The sequence below is a fragment of the Alligator mississippiensis genome, chromosome 2 (assembly GCF_030867095.1).
Source record: "Alligator mississippiensis isolate rAllMis1 chromosome 2, rAllMis1, whole genome shotgun sequence".
Classification (NCBI taxonomy): Eukaryota; Metazoa; Chordata; order Crocodylia; family Alligatoridae; genus Alligator; species Alligator mississippiensis.
In genome coordinates, this window is record NC_081825.1 from 247429770 (window position 1) to 247451339 (window position 21570).

General features: G+C 41.1%; 1 protein-coding gene across 3 annotated transcripts in view; it reads left to right on the forward strand.

Moving 5' to 3' along the window:
• Positions 1–21570, forward strand: part of DPH6 (diphthamine biosynthesis 6) — a 425610-nt gene that overhangs the window by 85142 nt on the left and 318898 nt on the right. For all 3 annotated transcript variants that reach the window (XM_019496211.2, XM_019496209.2, XM_059723009.1), the window contains exon 4: positions 19129–19202. In XM_019496211.2, the coding sequence (XP_019351756.1) occupies positions 19129–19202 (74 nt within the window). The remainder of the gene's footprint in view (positions 1–19128; positions 19203–21570) is intronic.

Below are 21570 nucleotides of genomic sequence, written 5' to 3' on the forward strand. Positions count from 1 at the left end.
AGTACAAATAAATCATGAATACCAGGACTATAAACTTCCAAACACTTCCCTGTCAAAAATGCCTGAATCCTAATCTTGGCATGACCACTAGCTACAAATTGAAACATCAAATGCTGCCCCTTCAAATAACATTCAAATAAAGATATTAAATATTTGTTTTATCAAGGCAAATATTTTAGGACAATTCTGTATACAGCTATTATTCAGATTATGCCTGATACAACTTTTATTTTCATGTATAAGTAGACCTCTGATATTTGGCTTGTGGCTATTATTTGTTTGTTAACAATTTTGAGACAGACATGAAAGATAAATGGGCACATCACACTGTGTAACCCATAGCAATCATTATATCTATCTACAAATACAGAAAGAATGATGCTAAAATTGTGTGAAAGGTTTCTCCATATTAGATTCACTCCATGTGAATGTGTTTTTCCATATTAGATTGACACTTGGTCCTTAGTTTCCACTGCTGTGCCTAGTTATCACCTGAGCCTGATTACAGTACATGAAACATATATTATATTTTTCTTATTTCATTGTGCAAGAGGGTGATTTTGAGAGAGCCAGTAGTATAATACAGGAATTAGAATACAGGATTAAATTTTTCAAAGACCCTGAATAAATAGGTCTTGAAAGATACCCTGAAGGCCAGCATATGTAAGCCATTTCAGTCAGGAGTTTTTGTATGTGAGAGTGGGTTCAAAAACTTATGGCTTCTTGGACTGTTCTTTTGCCATCTCCTTTGCTTTTATATTGAGAGTTTCTAGTTGGAGCATTTCTGAAATTGTGTCACATTATGGCACAAATATATATTGAATGAGTGCAATATGAGTAATATTCAAATCCAAATTAGATTGGCATCAAAAATATTTTGTAGCTGTGGGATGCTTTAATGGAACTGTCCTTGAAAGGAGATCAATGCTTCTGATGTGGCCATCACTGCTGCTTCTGTATCCGCTCCCTGGCTACTCTTCTGTACAATGCTGACCTCCTGCCAAATCTCCACAGATGTCAAGGCTTCATGGGCTGAATTGATCTCTTGACCACCCAGATTTGGCCCATGAGCCATAGATTCCAGACCCCTGGATTAGACATTTAGATAAATAATAAAAATAGCATGTGCACTTATGTACTAGCTAGATAAAATTTGTAAGGCTGATCAGTTACCATGCTTTAGGATAGAAGGCATTTGATACCTTTGTGGAACTGGAAATAAAGTTCTTCAAAAATATTCTATTGCATAATTATTTATTATGAGGAATATTGAAAATTCCTCTGAAGCCTCTGATAGTTACTGTGCTGGTATCTCAGATACCATAGTTTTCCCTTGGGCTTAAGAAACAGGAAAGAAAATAGTACTCTGGTAACTAGTAATTCATGGTAATAATGATGATATGTTTCTTTTGTCATGGAAGGTGGAGATATATGAAGTGTGGGGAATTTTAGGTGGTATGTCCACGTATAGCCATAGAGGTAAATCTGGTTTTGAGACTATACTGTTGTTACCCTATATTTATTTATACTGATGCAGCTCAACCTTTTTATCTGGCGGGTTGGACAGGCAGTGCCTAATCCCTCTGCAGGCCAGATCCAGCTGGTGGGCCCAATGCAGGGCCCAGGGCAGGCACAGGGAACCTTTATCTAGCCTTGTGGAGCAGCCCAGCCCCAGTCCAGCAGCTGCATGGGGAAAGAAGACTTGGTCTGGTCCCATGGAGGGGGAGGGGCATGACTCGGTCCCTTGGAGAGGGGGTGTGACTAAACCCCATAGGAGGAAGGGGCATGCCCTGGCTGAGTAGGGGGGGGAGGAGGGGTGTGGCCCATTCCTGCTGGCCCCAACCTGACTGGGCTGAGGGAGGGGGCTACAGGCCAGCCCTGAACCCTTGGGATTTAATTGGAATTGTGCAGTTATGGTAAAAATAAATAAATAATAATAAAAAAAAAGCAGTTATGGTAAAACTATTAGTTTAATGTTAATGTAAAAAAATGTAAATGGTCTTCAATATTGTGAGTTGCCTTTTTGAGCAAAAAGTTTGAATATGACTTTTGAAATACAGATATAAAATGTTTTAAGTTTTCATGGCAAGTGAAATAGGAACTTTCCATAGGGGTTTTGAAAATATAGACTGGAAATGCTTCTAAATGTTGCTGTCAAGCCAATTGCCATAGCTTAGCTCTTTTGAACGCTATTTATTTTTGTTGACAAGGATTATACTTGTTATTTATGTAATTTCTCTTTGAAAGGGAGCTGAAAATGTCAATTTACCTTATTAGCAAGAAGAAACATTCTTGAAAGATTTAAAAGGCTTTAGACTCTTCTTGTATTTTGTAATGTGTTGGTGGCAGTATAACTTTACTGTGGCAAAATCCTTGAATTGAAAAATACACAGACTTAAAGTATAAAAATTAAAAAATAATATGGTACTTAGTTGAATTCAGTTAATGTACAAGGCGCAGTAACTATATACAATATGTTTCTCTTAATTATGTGAAACAGTATGTAAACAATTAATGTCCTTAACCAGTAAGAATGGTTAGGCTTTGTCAAGTTCAGCTGTGCTCTATCAGATTGCTTCAATTCAGTTTGACATTGCTAGTATGTGGTGAAAAAAAAAAAAATCAAGAATGCTTTCAAATAAGTAAAAGGAAAACTTGTGCCTATATAGAGCTCAGCAGTTTTAAACAACTAATCTCCTCGGTTTGTTTATTCTTCATGTGACAGTTCTCAGAGTTCACTTTTACCAGTTTGGATCTGATTGGCATTTGCCAAAGAGTAAAATTCAGAGATTTAAGAAAAGAAATTCAAAGCTTTTAATGACCGCAGGAGTTACTTACATGACTAAATTCTATTCCTAAAACTCCAACTTTTCCTTTCTTTTTGTAACAAAGGAAATTAGGAAGAAAAATTGAAGGAAATTAACAAAATACTGTTTTTGCTGTTGTAAAGATATTTTGATGCATATATGCTTCCTGCAGAACAACATGTCAAATAACTTTCCAGCTGTCCTTTTGTAAGACTTAGAATTTATCAGTAGGGCTGAATGAACCTGCTAGCAATGAAGACAGTATAATACTGAGGGCAGTGTTTTGGTTTCTTCTTGTATTACCAGTAGTTGATTGTGCTTATATTATACTTACAATAATTATTACTTTAATTAGCTCAGGAAGGAGTGCAAATCTGTCCACCTTGTATTGCTGAAGCATATGAGAATTTAGCTTCATTTACTAGATCAGGGTTGCCCAGTCCTTGTTCTGTAGGTCAAAATCAACCTGCAGAATCATGTAATCTGGTCTGCAGGTATCCCTATGGATTCAGAAATTTGGTAATTGACACTGCCACTTATCCCTTGGTGCCCATGTGGCTGAATTTGCCCCATCTGTGGACTCCACCCACTGGTGCATGGTGCTGGCCTGGTTGGGGCCTGATGCAGCTCCACAGAATTGGGCCCCATGGAGGCACCACTTTTTGGCATCATCCCTGGCCAGGCTGTTTCTTTGTAGCTGGATCAGGCCCATGCCAGGCCATTTCCGCCTGCCTGATTGGTCCCACAGACCAGATTCTGCCCATGGGTGAACCTGGCATCATTCATCCAGCCTGCAGGCCAGAAAAAGTCAGGTGCCACTGTACTTGAATACAAGACAACCGTGAATGTAATACAACTCCCCCCCTTTCCAATAATTAGATATTACACACACACAAATTATACATTTATTAGAAAGGTCAGGGAAAGTGTGAGTCCCTTCTGAATAGGGGAACAATCTAGTGACAGATGATTAGGAAAAGGCTGAAGTATTCGATGCCTTTTTTACCTCAGTCTTCACAGGCAAGGTCAGATCCCAGACTACTGCATTGGGCAGGGCAGTTTGGGGAGGAGGTCAGCAGCCCTCAGGGTTGAAAGACCAAGTTAGGCCGTTAGGGACTGTTTAGAAAAGCTGTATGTATATAAGTCCATGAGGCCAGATGCAATAGATCTCAGGGTGCGTAGGGAGTTGGCTAATGTGATTGCAGAGCTGCTGGCCATTATCTTTGAAAACTTGGGGGAGGTCCCAGACGATTGGAAAATATAGGGCAAATATAGAGCACATCTTTAAGAAAAGGAAGAAGGAGGATTTAGGCCACTACAGATCAGTCAGCCTCACCTCAGTCCCTGGAAAATCATGGAGCAGGTCCTCAAATGATCTAGTTCTAACTATTTGGAGGAGGAGAATGTGGTTAGGAATAGTCACCATGGATTCAACAAGGGCGAGTCTTGCCTGACCAACCTGATTGCCTTCTATGATGAGATAACTGGCTCTGTGGATGCAGGGAATGCAGTGAAAGTCATATACCTTGACTTCAGCAGAGCTTTTGATACCATCTCCCACAGCATTCTTGCAATCAAGCTGAGGAAGTATGGGTTAGGTAACTGGACTGTAAGGTAGATAGAAAGCTGGCTGGATGGTCAGGCTCAGTGGGTAGTAATCACAGTGGCTCAATGTCTAGTTGGCAGTGAGTATCAAGTGGAGTGCCCCGGGGGTTGGTCCTGGGGCTGCTTTTGGTATATACCTTCATTAACAATCTGTAAGATGGGATGGATTGCATCCTTAGCAAGTTTGTGGATGACATCAAGCTGCAGGGTGTAGTAGATGCATTGGAGGGTGGGGCTAGGATTCAGAGTGACCTAGACAAATTGGAGGATTGGGCCAAAAGTAATCTCTTCAGGTTCAACAAGGAGAAGTGCAAAGTCCTGCACTCAGGGTGGAAGAATCCCTTGTATCACTACAGCCTGGGGACTGACTAACTAAGCAGCAGCTTTGCAGAAAAAGACCTGGCGGTAACAATAGAGAATAAGCTGGATATGAGACAGCAGTGTGCACTTGTTGCCAAGAAGGCTAACAGCATACTGGGGTGCGTTAGTAGGAGTGTTGCCAGCAGATCTAGGGAAGTAACTATTCTACTCTGTTCTGCACTGGTGAGGCCACATCTGGAGCACTATGTCCAGGTTTGGGCCCCTGACTATAGAAAGGATGTGAACAAGTTGAAGAGAGTCCAGTGGAGAGTAACAAAAATGGTGATGGGGTTGGGGCACATGACTTCTGAGGAGAGGCTGAGTAAACTGGGTTTATTTAGTTTGGAGAAGAAAAGACTGAGATGGGATTTGATAGTAGGCTTTAACTACCTGAATCGAGGTTCCAAAGAGGAGGGAGCTAGACTGTTCTCAGTGGTGACAGATGACAGAACAAGGAGCAGTAGTCACAAGTTGCAGCAAGGGAGGTTTAGGTTGGATATTAGAAAAAAAACTTCCTCATTAGGAGGGTGATGAAGCACTTGAACAGGTTACCTAGGGGGGTGGCAGAATCTCTATCCTTCGAGGTTTTTTAAGTCCTGGCTTGACAAGCCTTGGCTGGGAGGATCTAGTTGAGGATGGTCCTGCTTGGAGCTGGGGGCTAGACTAGATGACCTCCTGCAGTCCCTTCTAACCCTAATTTTCTATGAGTCTTTGATTTTATGATTTCCCACGTAGAGAATCTAATTATTGAAGGATCATCTTAAATTTGCACCCCCTCCACCACTGCAAGTGGTGAGAGTGGTGATGAGGGGGGCAATAATGGAGCAGGCAGTGTGAAGTAGTGTGGCAGGCAGTGAGGAGGCAGGCAGTTTGTTCTCTGCTGCTGCCTGTCCCTCCCCCTACAGCCTCAGGTTACCCCAATTTCCCCTTCCCCTATTCTCCACTCCTCTCCTCTCCATGTCACATCTGCCACCCACAGCCACAGGTCCCTGCCATCTCCCCACCTCAGAGTCTCTCCCTCCTTGCCTGCTTCTATCCCCTCTCCTCTTACCTTTGCTCCGCACCAGCAGGCATGGAGCATGGCTCTATCCTGGCCCCATAGCAGCTATGCTGAGCCAGCACTGCTGTTCCAGCCTGGCTATATTAGGAGCCCTGCCCCGCTTTGACTTCCTAGCCCCACCCCTTGCTGCCTAATGCTTGATTGTAAGGCCAGACTAAATTAATTAATTAATGCTAAATGGGGGGGGGGGGCAGGGGGACGGCGGGGAAACTTGTCTTCTAAGTGAGTAAATACAGTAGATTGTAGAAAAAAACTCTTCTTCTTTATCTTCCAGCTACAGTAAAAGATTAATAGATTCATAGATTTCTAGAGTCAGAAGGGACCTGGTAGATCATCGAGTCCGACCCCCTGCTCCAGGCAGGAAAGAGCGCTGGGGTTAAGTAACCCCAGCCAGATTCCTGTCTAATCTCCTCTTGAACACCTCCAGGGTAGGGGAAAGTACCACCTCCCTTGGAAGCCCATTCCATATTTTGGCAACCCTTACTGTAAAGGATTTCTTCCTTATGTCCAATCTAAATCTGTTCTCCTTCAGTTTGTGGCCATTATTTCTGGTAACCCCGAGAGGTGCCCTGGTAAACAGTATCACCTATTCCCTGCTGACCTCCCTGATGAGTTTTTAGGCAGCCACAAGATCAACTCTCAGCCTTCTCTTGAGGCTGAAGAGATTCAGATCCCTCAGTCTGTCATCATAGGGTCTTACCTGCAGGCCCTCAACTGTATGAGTAGCCCTCTTCTAAACCCTCTCAAGGTCATCCACATCCCTTTTGAAGTGAGGCACCCAGAACTGGACTCAGTACTCCATCTGTGGCCTCACCAATGCCGCATAGAGGGGAATTATCACTTCCCTAGACCTGCTTGTGATGCTCCTGCTGATGCAAGAAGGAGTGTGGTTAGCCTTGCTTATTACCTCATCACACTGGTGACTCATGTTCACTTTTGCATCAACCAGGACTCTGAGATTTCTTTCCACTGTTGTGGTACTCAGAATGGTACCCCCCAGTCTATTGGTGTGTTGGAGATTCTTTCTCCCCAGGTGCAGCACCTTGCATCTATCCTTGAATTGAATCCTATTCTGATCTGCCCACTTCCCCAGTCTGTCCAAATCTGCCTGAATTCGCTCCCTGCCCTCCAGTGAGTTTACTGTGACCCATAGTTTAGTGTCATCTGCCATAGCAATGCACTATGGCAACTTAGCATCTGCAGGCAAAAACCGTGACACTGCAGCTACTTCACCATAACAACGCACTCCCTCAGTATAGCACTCTGCTATGGCAATGTAGTAGCTAAAAATAACTGTGTTGCACACATGATGCAGTATGGGTTGTTACCTTTTGGAAGTACAAAATGATGATGCAGTAACAATGGTGCTGTAGGGGCATGAGTAAACACCCACTGAGTCAGACCAGCAGTCCATTTTACTCAGCATCCTGTCTCTGACAGTGGCAGAAGTGGATGCTATGGAGGGAGAGCATTGAACCAGATATCAATACCTTCCCTGGCTAGGTACAGACAGTCAAAAAGCCCAAGGTTGAATTGATTCAGTCTTTGCAGGTTAGTCTAAGCTGGAAAAGATTGAACCAATAAGCAAATGAACACACATTCACTTTTGATTCAGGAAATGCAGCCACATGCCTGCAGTGGCTCAAGCCAGAAACTGGGGGGTGCTAGAGCACAGTTCTCTGGCATCTAGCCAGCATGGGCTGTTGTTTGCTTCCTCATCCTGCTGCCCATGTGGTCTCTGCGATTTGCAGTCCACAGTCACAGTACCAGAACTCTGTAGAGCTGTTATCACTTCATCTTCTTCCTTCTAGGTGCCTCTGGGATTTGTAGTCCATAGACACAGCCAGCACTAAGTAAGCAGGGTAGGGCAGCTCCGTATTCATGAGAAGGTTAGCTTAACCCCCCTCACTGGCCCCAGACCCTAGCAGGGGTTTTCCTGGAGGGGGGCAGTGAGCTGGCCAGTGAACCAGCCCTCACTGCTCCAGCTAGGGAACAGAGGGGCGGGGCCAGCCCTGCTCTCTGGAATAGACAGCACAGCCCAGCCCAGCACTGCAAAATGCTGAGATGCTGGGAGACTCTGATTTAACTTGAACCAGGAAGGGGTCTGGGACAGAAGTTTCATAAATCGGTTTGACCTAAATCAGTTAAGTCTGATACTACATTCAACCAAGTTTAGCTTAAACCAGTTTCAGCCATCTTGAAACTGGTTTATGTGCACTGAACTTCTATTCTGTTACAGGTTTAAACCAGTTTCTGATGACTTAAAGCAGTTTATGTGTAACTTCTGTCCCTAGCCCCTGGCATCCATTACTATGTCGTTTTTAAGATGTGGGCACCAAAACTGCACACAGTATTCAAGCATGATTTGCTCTTTGACAAATCTGTGCAATAAATCTATTGAAGCCTATTTCTTTTTTCATCATCTCTCCTGCCATCCTGTTTCTGGATCCTCCTCAGTGTTTGCATGTAATTTCCTCCCTCTGGATAGGCTGCTCAGTCAGCCTAAAAAGCCTATCTTATTTTTCTATTACCTTTAATACCTTTTTATATCATTCCATGGACAGTGGGTCCTCCCATGTGTCAGCAAGCAGCCCTTACTAGAAACAGCTTAGCTAAGACATTCTTAAGACCAGTTACTTTTACAGGGTCTTCTTAGTAATGAGGGGCAAAGAGGTCTTTATAGATGCATCAGGAAATAAGAGGTACCATGTGACGAGTTGGTTCTTGGCATACTACTAGCAGATGTTCTAGGGACTATCAGTGATCCATGAAAACAGGTTACAGTCCAGTCAATTAAGAGGGGTCAGAAACATACACCCTGTGGGCTGCAGCCAGCCAATGGGCAGGATCTAGCCTGCAGAGCTCCACTGGCTGTGGGTGTTTCTGGATCATTGCAGTATACCCAAAACCCCTTTCCTGGATCCCTTGCCACTACTTCTGCCCCCAGACCTGCTGCCACTGCAATGGCTATGGTGGCTCTTCCTATGCCTGCAAGGAGCTCTGGAATCCAGATTTAGCCCAGGGCCTTGATGATTTTGTCAGCCATGAACTAAATCAAAATTATCCTGAATATTAATATTGGTATGTATTTTAGTGGGGGATTATATTCCTGAATGTGGTTCTGTTTCTGAATTTTATCATGTCTTTAGATTTTAGTTAAATTTTAGTTTTAATGCTATGAATATGCATTTTACTCCTATCTATCTATCTATCTATCTATCTATCTATCTATCTATCTATCTATCTATCTATCTATCTATCTATCTATCTATCATGTTGTTATTATATTGTATTGTATTATATTTATTATACATAAACTAGTATATAATAACAACAGTACAGACCTAATGGCCAGTTAGCATTTCATTTTAATTAATAAAAACATTTTTAACTTTACGGTGTTTTGTTTTAAGAACATTAGTGATTCACAATAAACTATTTACCATGAGATAAGAAAACAAAGGCAAAAAAGGCAGAAAACTGTTAATATTTCTTACATCTTTTGGGTTTCATAATTTTGAGAATACTGTAGTATTAATAATATTCATATTTAATTACAACTTGTTTAGTAAAATGACAGGTACTGTAAAAATGTCTACTATACAAAGTTATAATCCTGTTCAGTATATTTTATCATTGGGAAGAATGTAAGACAGCTGAATCTACATTCTGCTGTTCAGCACAAAAATAGATTCTGCATTTGTACAGCACATAAAACAAAAATGGCAAATTAATGTAATAGACTCTCAGTGATGGGGGAATTATTCATACCAGAAACAATGATTATGGTGCCTAATTCTGAGTACTGCTTCACATCTGCATCTTTGAACTTCAGTAATGTTCTACAGTGGATCTAGACATTGGTCCTTTATGGTTAAGTCAGACTAAAATAGCTGTAACCAAAAGCTTATCTGCATGGCCATTAAGGAAAATTAATCTAAATTAACCTTGAAAATGGATTAAACTCCATTAACTGTCCCTGTGTAGACAAACTTATTTAGAATTAAAGTGGCTTTATTTTATTTGGTTTAATTCACCTCCAGAGTAAATTAGATCTTTAACTAAGGTTGTGAATTTAATTGTGTTTAACTTTTCTCAGTCTCCCTATGTAGACAACACTGTAGAAAACACTGTAATCATTTTTGGTTTCAAGTTACTTTGGAACATTAACAGCCAGCATCTCTCTTTTAGTTATATGCTCTGATCTTGTGGTAGAGCACCTCAAGGATGCTGTTCCATGTCCCTGCCTTGCTCTTCTGGGCTTGCCTCTTTGACCACATCCACCTAACCTGTTGTGGTAGCTCTTAACCTGTGTGACACAACCTCTAAAGGCCACTGCTGCACATCACCTCTGTAAGGCAGAGGTGGCCTTACACCTCAAAGGCACATCACCTCAAAGGCACATCACTGCCTTTGCAGTATCTCTAACTTCCTGTGGGCTCTTATTTCAGAATTAAGACATGATGCAGAGTTGTAAAAACAAGAAAAATGAGTGATTTCAGTTGCACAGATTTAAACGATTATAGAAATCATCTGATAAAGAGGCAACTTGTTTGTTGGCAAAACCCTTTGGATTATGTATGGTACGGTTATGCCAACAAAGAATTAAGTTTATACTGAAGTTTTCATTTCCTGTCTTTCACACTGGTTGTCATGCTGCACGTGTCATTCATTTATTTGTATCATGTCTGACATTTTGTGGGTTTTGTTTCCTCATTCGAATATGGTTAGTTTAATGATCTGTTTAAGCACTTCTACCAGAAGTCCTAGCCTCCTACAGTCAAAAGGGGCTTGTAGGGGGAAAGGAGGACTTTGAATTAGATTTGCAGTTGAATTAGGAGTCACTAAATTAAGCATATCACATCTTTGATGTAATCCTCCTGGCTTTTGAGGTAAACTGTTGACCACTGTACAAATTGATGTTTTTAGGCCAAGTGTAAAGCGAGTTGCAGTTGCTTAATCTGAAGACTGAAATGGACTAAATTTCTCATTCCCTTTATAAGACAAAGTCTTCTTGGGAAATCATTTCTTGAGTACCTGTGGGTTGAAGAATACATTCCTTACAATCTTGCTAAGTGCGAGTATCCCCTAAGATTCCAAGAGTGCTCCTCTGTCTTTCATTAACACACTTATAAGATTAGTGATTTAGTCAGTTCTTCATCATAGTGACTTCACTTACGTTTTACCTCAGGATTAGTTCATGCCAACTGGTTAAAGCCATGTCTCTATATTTCTCTCAGAAAATGGGCACGGTGGGGGACAACATTGGTTGTAGTTCATGAGAGAAAGAGAAGTTATCAAGAAGATGGTGTATTGCTGGGAGACAGTTTGCCATGACTGCTGTGACTTCCCTAGGAAATCTTTCATAATTAGAGTCGCTAATAGAGTGACAAATTAGAAGAGAGACTTTTGGGGACTGCCTCTCTTCTCTTTCAGATCTGTCCCCAAAGTGAGAGTGAAATCAGCTTAGTGCCATACCATCTACTGCTTCTCTTTCAGCTTTTATCTACTTCTGTATCAGTGACATATACCAGCAGTTTACATTTGAACATATCTTTCCAGTTTGATTCAGTATCCCTTGCCCATTGGAAACAACATGTGGGGTGCTGCTGTTGCACATCCTCTGTAGTATGCCTTAGTAATCAATGTCTCTGACTTCTGATTGTCCATGTTGAGAGCTGCTGAGGAAAAGGCACTGATGTTTGTTGCTTGTCTGTACTGTAAGGTTCGACCTAGAAACTACTATGCAAAGCCTAAGCAAAAGTGAATGTTATGTGACGAATGCCCATCTGCAATGATAAGGAGCAGACAGTCTTAGATAGAGGAAGCTTGAAAACAAAAACAGAATCAGAGTTACTGGAACAAAGAGCTCATTAAAATACTAAAAATCACACCCCTAGGCGGGGAAGATATATGCTAATGAAACATATATGTATGTTAATGAGATACATAGCTAAAACACAGGTATAGAGACATGCTCAGTAAAGAACTCCTTGTGTCACTCCTTTATAACCAATTAGCAAACAAGGATGCTTATGAAGATTCAAACTCTTGTATATAAGGGGCTTAGTATTGCATATATGCTGTGCTTGTTTTGTGAAATTATTCCGCTTGCACCTTTTATTGCTAGCAATACATCTTTTTTATACTTTCACCCCTGGTATCTTTATTGGCCTTTGCGTACCGGGCACGAACCCAGACTTGAGCTGGGGCCTAACAGTACCATTAAGGAGATTATCCATAATACTATAACATTTTCTTTATAAACTAGAAAATTAATAAATTTTAAAAGTTTCCTTATCTAGGGAATGGTAAACCTAAGGACGAGGTGGGCATACATATTGGTTGTTTCTTATTGCTTTAAATATTGTGGATTAAAATAAGTAACACTGCTTAAGGCAGGGCTGAGCAAAATGCGGCCTGGGGGCCGGATGCGGCTCACCAGGCCATTCTATCTGGCCTGCGGGGCCCCTAAAAAATTTAGAAAATTAATATAGTCATGCGGCCCTCAATGGCTTGCCAAAACTCAGTAAGCGGCCCTCTGCCCAAAATAATCGCCCGTCCCTGGCTTAAGTAGATAGTTTGGTTTCTAATTACTATTGTCATTGCTGCCAGAGGGAACAGAACTGCAGACACTGAAGATAAGTCAGGTCTGCTGAAATAATCACAGTTAACAGCTGGAGACTGCAGAACAAGGCCTGGGAATGGGAGAGGGAGAATTATGTGATTCCACTTTGAGAAGGTAATAGCTTGTAGCCTGCCATCAGATGAACATTCACTCACACAGACCAAGAGGGATGCAAGGTATGGTTAGCCTAGTAACTGTAACATATATATGAGCCAAAATTAGACATCAGTTCCTTTTCTCTTAGCTATGCTTGCTCTTCAGGATCATCAAAATGGGTTAGTATGACTGAATGTACAGAGGGTACGTACAGCTATTACATTTAGATTAACCTAACCAGGGCTAGCTCAGTCTAAATGCCCAATCATGCAGCTGTTTGGAAGGCTTAAATCGGGCAAAAAATCTCTTGTTTGCACCCACAGAGATCAGATTTGTTGAATAAAAGCAGGGCTGTCCAACTTGCAGCCTGCAGCCCGCATGCAGACTGGAAAGGGTTAATTTGCAGCCCCTGGAATTTCATTTAGCTGCTGCTCCACCCATCGGATAGGCTGCTTTAACACTTGGGATCTCTGGGTACCCTCTTCCTCCTTTGGGTTTTGCCAAGGGTGGCACAGGACAGAGTCTGGGGCTGGGGAACCCTTGGCTTGGGGTGCCTACACTGTGCGATGCAGTGGGGAGGACCCAATAACTGAAGAGCTGTGGGTGGGGGCAAGGGTACCTGGGTGGCATGGTTCAGCATTGGGTGCTTCTGCATAGTATACTACCAGGGCGGAGCCTGTGGGCTGCATTGGTGTAGCCTGCATGATGTGTGACTCTTGGCTGCTTAGAAGGTGGACAGCTGTGAATAAAAGGATGCAATTTTATTAATTTTTCTAACAGTAAATATACTTTTAAAGTTTGTTTTTCTTCTTTATTGTGCCTTTATGAGACTAGCCCTTTAACTTTGACAAAGATATGCAGCTGTAGCCCTTAAATGGCCTTTTTTATTTTTTTTCAACTAGCTGCTTCTTGATGTGTCTGTCTCTTGGGTTTTTATTGTTTCTGAGGAGATGGCACATTCTCATAGGATATATCCTGGGAAAATGCAGTACTACCACTGGTAGTCTCATTACTTTCTTTTACGGAATACTGTCTATTTTCATCTGTTGTCTTTTGTCTTACAATTAGATTATAACCTCTTTGGGGCAGGAACTATCCTTTTGCTCCTTTTTTATAGCGTAGTTGGGCCCAGGTCTGTGACCTGAGCTCCAAGTCACTGTGATAATATAAATTACTTTGTTAATAATGGTACAGAAGCTTGGTAACCTTGAAGCAGTTACAGATCCAGTTGACAATCTGATTCTCTGTTATGGTATAAACCAATATGAAATGCTTAATTGCTTTCATTACTAGTAGTCCAGTGTGCTGGATTAAGAGCAGTATTGGTTCTTATATATTTTCATGCAGAAAAAAAAATATGTTTGGGAAATATAGCAGTAAATAGATATTTCTGAGGTTGTACTAAATCTTGTGAAAGATAAGTTACAAAAAATCTCTTGGAATCTCATGAATCATTGAATATAGATCTTGAAGCCTAAGAAAAATGTTTATTTATACCAGTGACTCTCAACCAGGGTGCCACAAGATCCTTTCAAGGGTGTAGTGGAGTGCCCCACAATGCTAGTTAGCACTTAGGTTTGCAAGCATGATTCATAAGATGAACCCAGAGGGCGTGTCCAGACGAGTGTGCATATGCCTCTTGCAGTGTCCCAGACCAGTTTGAGATGCTACAAGAAGCACGTTGTGAATGAAAAATATTTCCCCATGCTGCATAATTGGAGTGCGGGCTCAAAATTTAATACCTGGAAATCCAGGTATCAAAAAAAAAATGGGGTAAAAAAGTGGGGCAGGGCATGGTCCTGGACCGTGCCCTGAGGTGACCTGAAAGCCAGTCCTCTGGAGAGATGCTCTGGTTTCTGGCCAGAGTGTCTCTATGTGCTTCTGCTGCCCCAGCACACAGGGCATGCACCTGTAGTGTGCTGGAGTAAGTAGAAGTGGGGCAAGGATCCAGCATGACCAGGACCTGGGCACTATCGTGGGTATGTAGGGACTGGGAGGCAGCAGCAGTAGCAGCCATCAGGTGCTCAGGGCCCGCTGTTATTGGAGCCCCCCCTGTGGCATGGTGCAGCCTTGGCCACCTTAGAGCTGGAGCTGCCTGTGCCATTTGTCATGGGTGTGGCCTGCCTTGGTGCTGTGTGGGTCCCTGCACTTTTCTGCAGCTCTGGGCCCCTTGGGCTGTCACCTGAGGGCCAGTGCCACTCGCAGGGAATGCGTCATGCTGGGCTGGGTCCTGCCTCCACAGAACCAGCTAGGCCCAATGGTACGCAGGGCCTGTGCACACAGGACCCAGCCCGGCACAACACATGGTCTCTGCGAGTGGCGCCAGCCCCCAGGTGACAGCTTGAGCGACCTGGAGCTGCTGAAAGGTGCATGGCTCTGCACTGCGCTGAGCTGGGCCACACCTGTGTCAAGCAGCACAGGCGACACTGGCTCTGAGGTGGCTGCACTGTGGGGGGCTCTGACAGCAGTGGGCCCTGAGCACCCGATGGCTGTGGGGGTGAGCTATGGGTCCTGCAGAGGGGGGCCGTGGCCCTGTGGTGGGTCTGGTCATGTGCTGTGGGGGGGAGCCATGCCCTGTGGAGGAGTAGGGGACCCACCCCTCCTGAGCAGCCCTGCCATACAGTCCCCCCACACCCACCAAAAAAATCTGGTTTTAATAATATACATTGTATACAAAAATCTGGTTCTAAGTATAGTAATTATGGCCAAAGAGTCACTGATACATGGCTAACTCTGAAGTACAGTCATGCTGGCCAAATGGATTTATACCATTTGAAATGTTTGTATTCTCATGAGAATTGTATATTTTTAAAAATAAAAGTGCCAATATACAGAATAATATTTGCCTGCTGTACCCCACAAGGCTGCAATGGGATTAAGTATATAATTTTATAAAAGGTTTTGAATGTAAGAACACACTATTGCTCATGGCATGCAGGTATCTTATGTGTTGAAGATATAGAACAGAGAAATATTAGGGAGAAGATCTCAGGTGTAAACATGTTAAGCACCCAAACAGGCTTCATGGGAAAATATTAAGAAGAAATCTATTTAGATACAATTCTGATTTTATAATGTGGTTTGATAATTTTTTCTGCTACTTATACGAGCAGACTGGGTGAATGAGGAAAGTGAAATGGACATGATTTATTTGTAATTTTAAAAGGCCTTTGATACAGTGGTGCACAGGAAGCTTATGAGCAAACAAGTATTCTCTAGATAAAAATAACAAAAATGCAATGGATAATGAACTGACTAACAAATAAGATGCATAAAACAAATTATTATCAATAGTATTATTTCAGAATATAAGGAGGCATCAAGTGGAATCCCAGAAGATTTGATATTGAGATCATGTTCATTAAGGACCTGTAGGAGAATATAAATTCAACAGTGATAAGATTGCAGATGATAAGAGGTAGGAGTTTCTACAAAGATAGGGAATTTTGGTTAAAAATACAGAAGGATATGAACAACTTGGGAATTTGGTTGGATTGGTAGGAGATGAGATTTAGTGTAAAAAAGAATAAAATAATATGTTGGGGGAAGTTAGAGCAGCACAGATGTAAATTAGGGAATTCTAATCTAAAAATAGTTATAAAGAAATTGTAGTAGAGGTAAAACCCCAGTATTAATGTTGTGTGCAATACCCTGGCAAAAGAGGCATTTCCTTATGAGATACATAGACAGAGAAACACAGATACCTTTGGATGGAAGTTTTGGAGGAAGGGTCTTGCTATGAACTTGACAGAATTGCTACAAGTAGGGAAACTTAAGAGGAAAAATCAGTTTTTAAACTGTGATCAGCCCCAGGAAGAAAACTAACTAAAGTCAATTCAGTTTTACTGGATGAAATTTAGGAAAAGAAATGCTACTTTTCTTCTAGTAAGTTAGTAAATTGGTTCTGATTGAACTCAAGATAAAAAGAAATGCTTTGCTTGAATTATTTCAAAGTTCATTTTACAATGCAATATTCTCTGTCATATTTGCAAGATAAAAGACTATTTATTACCTTAAGGAAGTGAAAACAAAGATCCAGTGTGAAAACAGTTCAGTAAAATTATTTGATAGCAGAAGCTACTAAAGTCAGAATTTGTTAAGTTACTGCAGATCTCTCCTGTCCTGTAGATAGGGAAAATAAAAGAAACTCACATACCACTGTGTCATAAGTTATGGTAAATGGTAACAGCTTAATGGCAACTAGTGTATGTTCAAAGGATTTATTTGTAGCTGTCATGGTTTTCCAAGAGGTGACAGGGGCCTGTTTTAAGGAGTAAAAAATGACTTGTTGAACATATTTTTCCAGACTGGATTTTTTGTGTGGGAAAGCAAAGAATTAAAAAAAAAAAAAAGATAAATTATTATATGTGGTGCAAAATATCTCAACAGAGATTGTAGCATGGAGATACCTCAACAGAGGGTTGGAAGTGCAGTATCTAGAAGGAGTCCTGTTGAAAGCCTCAGAGGAGAGAGCAGCAGGGATGAATGTCATGGTGGGTCTCTCATGTTCTTTATAAGCCACCAAAGCAGGAGGAAGAGGTGGATGAAGCCTTCCTTAAACAACTGATAGACATTTCCAGATCATGGGACCTGGTTCTCATGGGTGACTTTTATTACCACAAAATCTGCTGGGAAGACAACAGTGCATAAGTCATCCAGCAGATGTTTGGAGTGTGTTGGAGATAACTTTTTGATCCAGGTGGTGGAGAAGCCAACTGGACTGGAAGCTTTTTTTAACTTTCTGCTCACAAACCGGGAGGAATTGATTGAGAATTTGATAGGAAGTGACCACAAAATGATAAGAGTATGAGATTATAAGGGGAGAAAGCGAGAAGAGCAGCAGAATAAAGAACTTGAACTTCAAAAAAGCAGACTAACAAAGAAAGCAAGCTAGTGAGCAGGATCCCCTGGGAGGCAAGTGCAAGGGGAAAAGAAGAGCCAGGTATACTTTATGGAGGCCATATCCTACACAAAGGATGACATGGAGAAATGGTCCAAAAGCAATCAGATGAAACTGAGCAAGGACAAGTGCAAAGTGCAAACAAGGACAGAATAGTTGCTTGCACAAATACGGACTGGGGAATGATTAGCTAGGTTACAGTATGTCAGAGAGTGCCCTGGGGGTTATAGTGGACCATAAGTTGAATATGAGCCACCAGTGTGTTCTTGTTGCCAGAAAAGCCAAGAGCATACTGACTGGATTGTAGTGTAGAAGGGAACCCTAGCCCTATTACCTCCAGAGGAATGAGGAGCCAGACAATGAAGTGGGGGCTCGTTTTGTAGCCCAGACAGGCAAAACTTCAGATTAGCCAGTACCCTTAAGAGTTGTTAGGCTGCAGAGGGATACATGGAAGAACAAGTTGGCTAATGGAGTAGAAAACCCTGTGCTTAGTTAAGAGGACTGGAGACAGTTGGCCAGAAGGAGGTAAAGCCAGAGGACTGCTAGGGCCAGACCAGGCAATCTAACCCTGAAGGGTGTAGAATGAGGAGCTCCAGCCAGTAGAACTGTGAGAGAGAAAGCAGACCAAGGAGGTGGAGTTTGCATTTGAGCTGGCAACGGGCTGGATGGCATTTTGTGTTTTATTTCCCTAGAGGATTGAAAGTGGCTATTACAGTTGGTTGGAGCCCATGGAGAGAGGGGGCGGGGGCGGGGGGGGGGGCATATCTTGGGGAAGCACTCCATGCTTTTCTGCCTATGTCCACAGACTAACATGGCTACAACCAATACCCCCAATACTAAAGACAGGGCACGTTAGCACATGTAGGAAGAGGATACTAACAGTACTGGAGAGCTAGGCTGAACCAGGGCTCAATAAACCTACTTACAGACTCTGAGAACAGCCTTCCTTATTAGCCAATAGACAAAATCAAAGCATGGCAGGTGAAAGAGAGAAAGGGTGGTACCTGGGAAACTGGACTAGAGCATACCAAACTGTCCACCAGGCAGTGGTACTGCTGCCTGTGAACAGACCCTGTGATGGTAGTAACAGGAATGTTACAATTAGTGAAAGTGACTCACCTTTTATTCAGCATTAGTGAGGCCTCATCTGGAGTACTGTGTCTAGATGTGGACAGATGGTAAAAGCCCAGCAACGAGTGACAAAAATTATTATAGTCCTGGGAAGCATGATGTATGAGATCAGGCTGTAGGATTATTTGGTCTGGAAAAAAGACGACTTGATTTGATAATTTTTCAAATACCTGAAGGGCAACTAAAAGAGGATAGAGATTAGACTTTTTTCTATGGCCATAGGAAACAGGACTAAGAGCAATGGCCTCAAACTGCATCAGAGGAATTTTAGGTTGGAGATTAGGCAGAACTGTCTGACACTGAGAGTGGTCAAGCATTGGAACAGGCTACTTAGAGATATTCTGAAATATCCATCTGGGACTGAAATGGTTTAGTCACAGATGATTCTGATTGAGTAGGGGGCTGGACTAAAGGACCTTACAAGGTAGGACCAGGCAGGAAGGGTCCAGACCTACTTTCCTATGCCTATGACCCTATGATCTCTGGTGTATAGGTGGGTGCATGCACTAATGTTTGTAACATTATTATTCTTTTTCCTTAGGAACAGGAAGGAGTGAAAGGCGTCTCTGTGGGAGCCATTCTTTCAGACTATCAACGCGTTCGTGTAGAAGATGTGTAAGAAAATCTTTTACTGATATGTACACGCATAAAAAAACCCCTCTGTTTTGATATGCACAATCATAGAAAAACCCTGTAGTGCAGAACAGATGCAGGTGTTTTATTTCACTTAATCTGTCATTGAATTAGGTGGTAGAAAGTAGGTTATTCAGAGGCTGAAGTTATGTACATTTTAATCACTACTTCTGTGTCTGCAGAAAAATTTTGCATTTTTCTTTGTGAATCTGGGAAATGAGAACCATAACTACACAAAGATGACAACCTAACATGGCATTCTGGTATCTTCACTAAGCTTGGCTGACATGTAGTTTTTGCTTGCTTGGTCAGTTTAGTTGTGTGAGGTCATAAAACCAGAACAGACAGAGGTATCCACAGGACAGTGTCCATATGTCCTTAACCAGCTAGTTCAACACGCTGTTTTAGCTAGAACATTAAATAGGAGGTAAGATTGAAACAGAACAGACTCGTTCATAATTTTTTCCTGTATAAGACTGAAATAATTTCTTTGTGTTTACCTTGTAATATTGTTTTTTAAATTATGGTATCAATTTAATGTTTTTGATGATTTGAACCCATTGATTTATTGATTTAATCATAATTGTGATCATTTTAGTGTTTTGTTTTAAAAATGAGTGTAGTACAATCCTGGTAAATTAACCCAGCAGTATGGTTACTTAAATGTATTTGCTTCCTACCCTTTAAATAAAATCCATACAAAATACACAGAAGAAGTGTATTTAATCAAATATCAGCATGTGTCATGGACTCTAGGGCAGAGTTTACCGTACTCAAGAAATTTGCAAGCCATACGATTCTGTGTCCAAAATAATTCTCAAGTTCCTCAAGCAATGGACACTTGCAGAGATGCCTAGTTGATTTTATAAGTGACGTTGGGTTTTCAAAAAGGTTATTTGTTATATATGTGTGTGTATAGATAAATAATGTGCATATAATGTATAAAACCGATTGGAAGAATAGAGAAGAATGTAAATCTTGACAAGAGAATGAGAACCTCAGGTGCATTAAGAGAAAAGGATTTGAGTTGAACCGTCTGCTTCCATGGCTGCCAAGAAGTGAAAACCAGTTAAACAATATTCAACCTTTTTCAAAACATCAATTAGCCAACCCATCAAAAATGTCTACCCTCTATTTAATCAGTGTGCAGATGAGTAGTAGTATGTTTCAATTTTATTGCCTTTCCCAAATGGTTCATTTACAAGTTTTTAGACATTTCAGAGAAAGTACAATAGCATGTTGTTAGCTGCACACTTCCTTTAAATGGTCCAAACTTCCAGAAAATAATAAACACCCTGCAGTTCAGCGAGTTGCTGTGTTGCTAGTATATTGGGGTTTTTGCAAAATATGCTGTAGAACATTTAACCTAATATTTAAAGAATTGGTGGTTGGATTTTTTTTTTCAGAAGCCGTCTTTGTTTGCTTAATTCTGTTCAAATTGAAGTCAACTATTGCTTTCAGTGGGAGCAGAGTTCTTTTGAATATCCAACTACGGATGTCTAAAGTTAGTCCAATAAATGCATAGATAGGGAACTAACTAAAGTACATGATGTTCAAAGTTGCCAAACATTTGGAAGTTGCCTTTTACATTATTTCTGGGTGCTTAGCATCTGTTAGAAAAAAATCTAGCCATATGTATAAAACATAAAAAAAATCTTGGCATGGTAATATGCTATTACAGCAGTGATAGCTTACAAAATGTAGCTTTTGTCTGACTTGAGTTAATTATTTAAGTATTTTTCTAAGTTTTTTCAGAATTTGAGCCTTTATGGACAAAGTATCCTTTGTGATATATTATTGGTTTTGCTTTTATTCAATTTATTGCTAGTTAAGCATGTTTAATATTTTTCAATAGGTATTTTGTTTCTCTGGTACACATTCTATGTTTATTTCATGAGCGGTACTCCCGTTGATCCTAGTGACAGATTTTGCAGTGAAATGAGCAACTTTTTCCTTAATTTTGTGTACAGAAATATGCCATCTTCTGTCAGGTTATGCCCATAAGATTTGAGGGTTCATTTTCTTCCTGCTTGTTATGCATTAGTTTAACATAGTAATTTATTTAAGTTCAGTAAATGATGGCTCCTTTCCTTTTCTTTTTCCTACAATGTATATGTATTATATGTATTTATAATTATAAAAGCTAAAACATATTTTATTATATCTGTGATCCTAAAATACTGATTTTATATATTATATGCACATTATTTATCTACACACACACACACACACACACACGTATATACACACACATGTATGTGTATGCTATATATAGTTGTATATGTATGTATAATGGTAGAAAGCTATAAGAATTAGTTACGTTTGATGTTAAATAAATTCCTCTGAATAA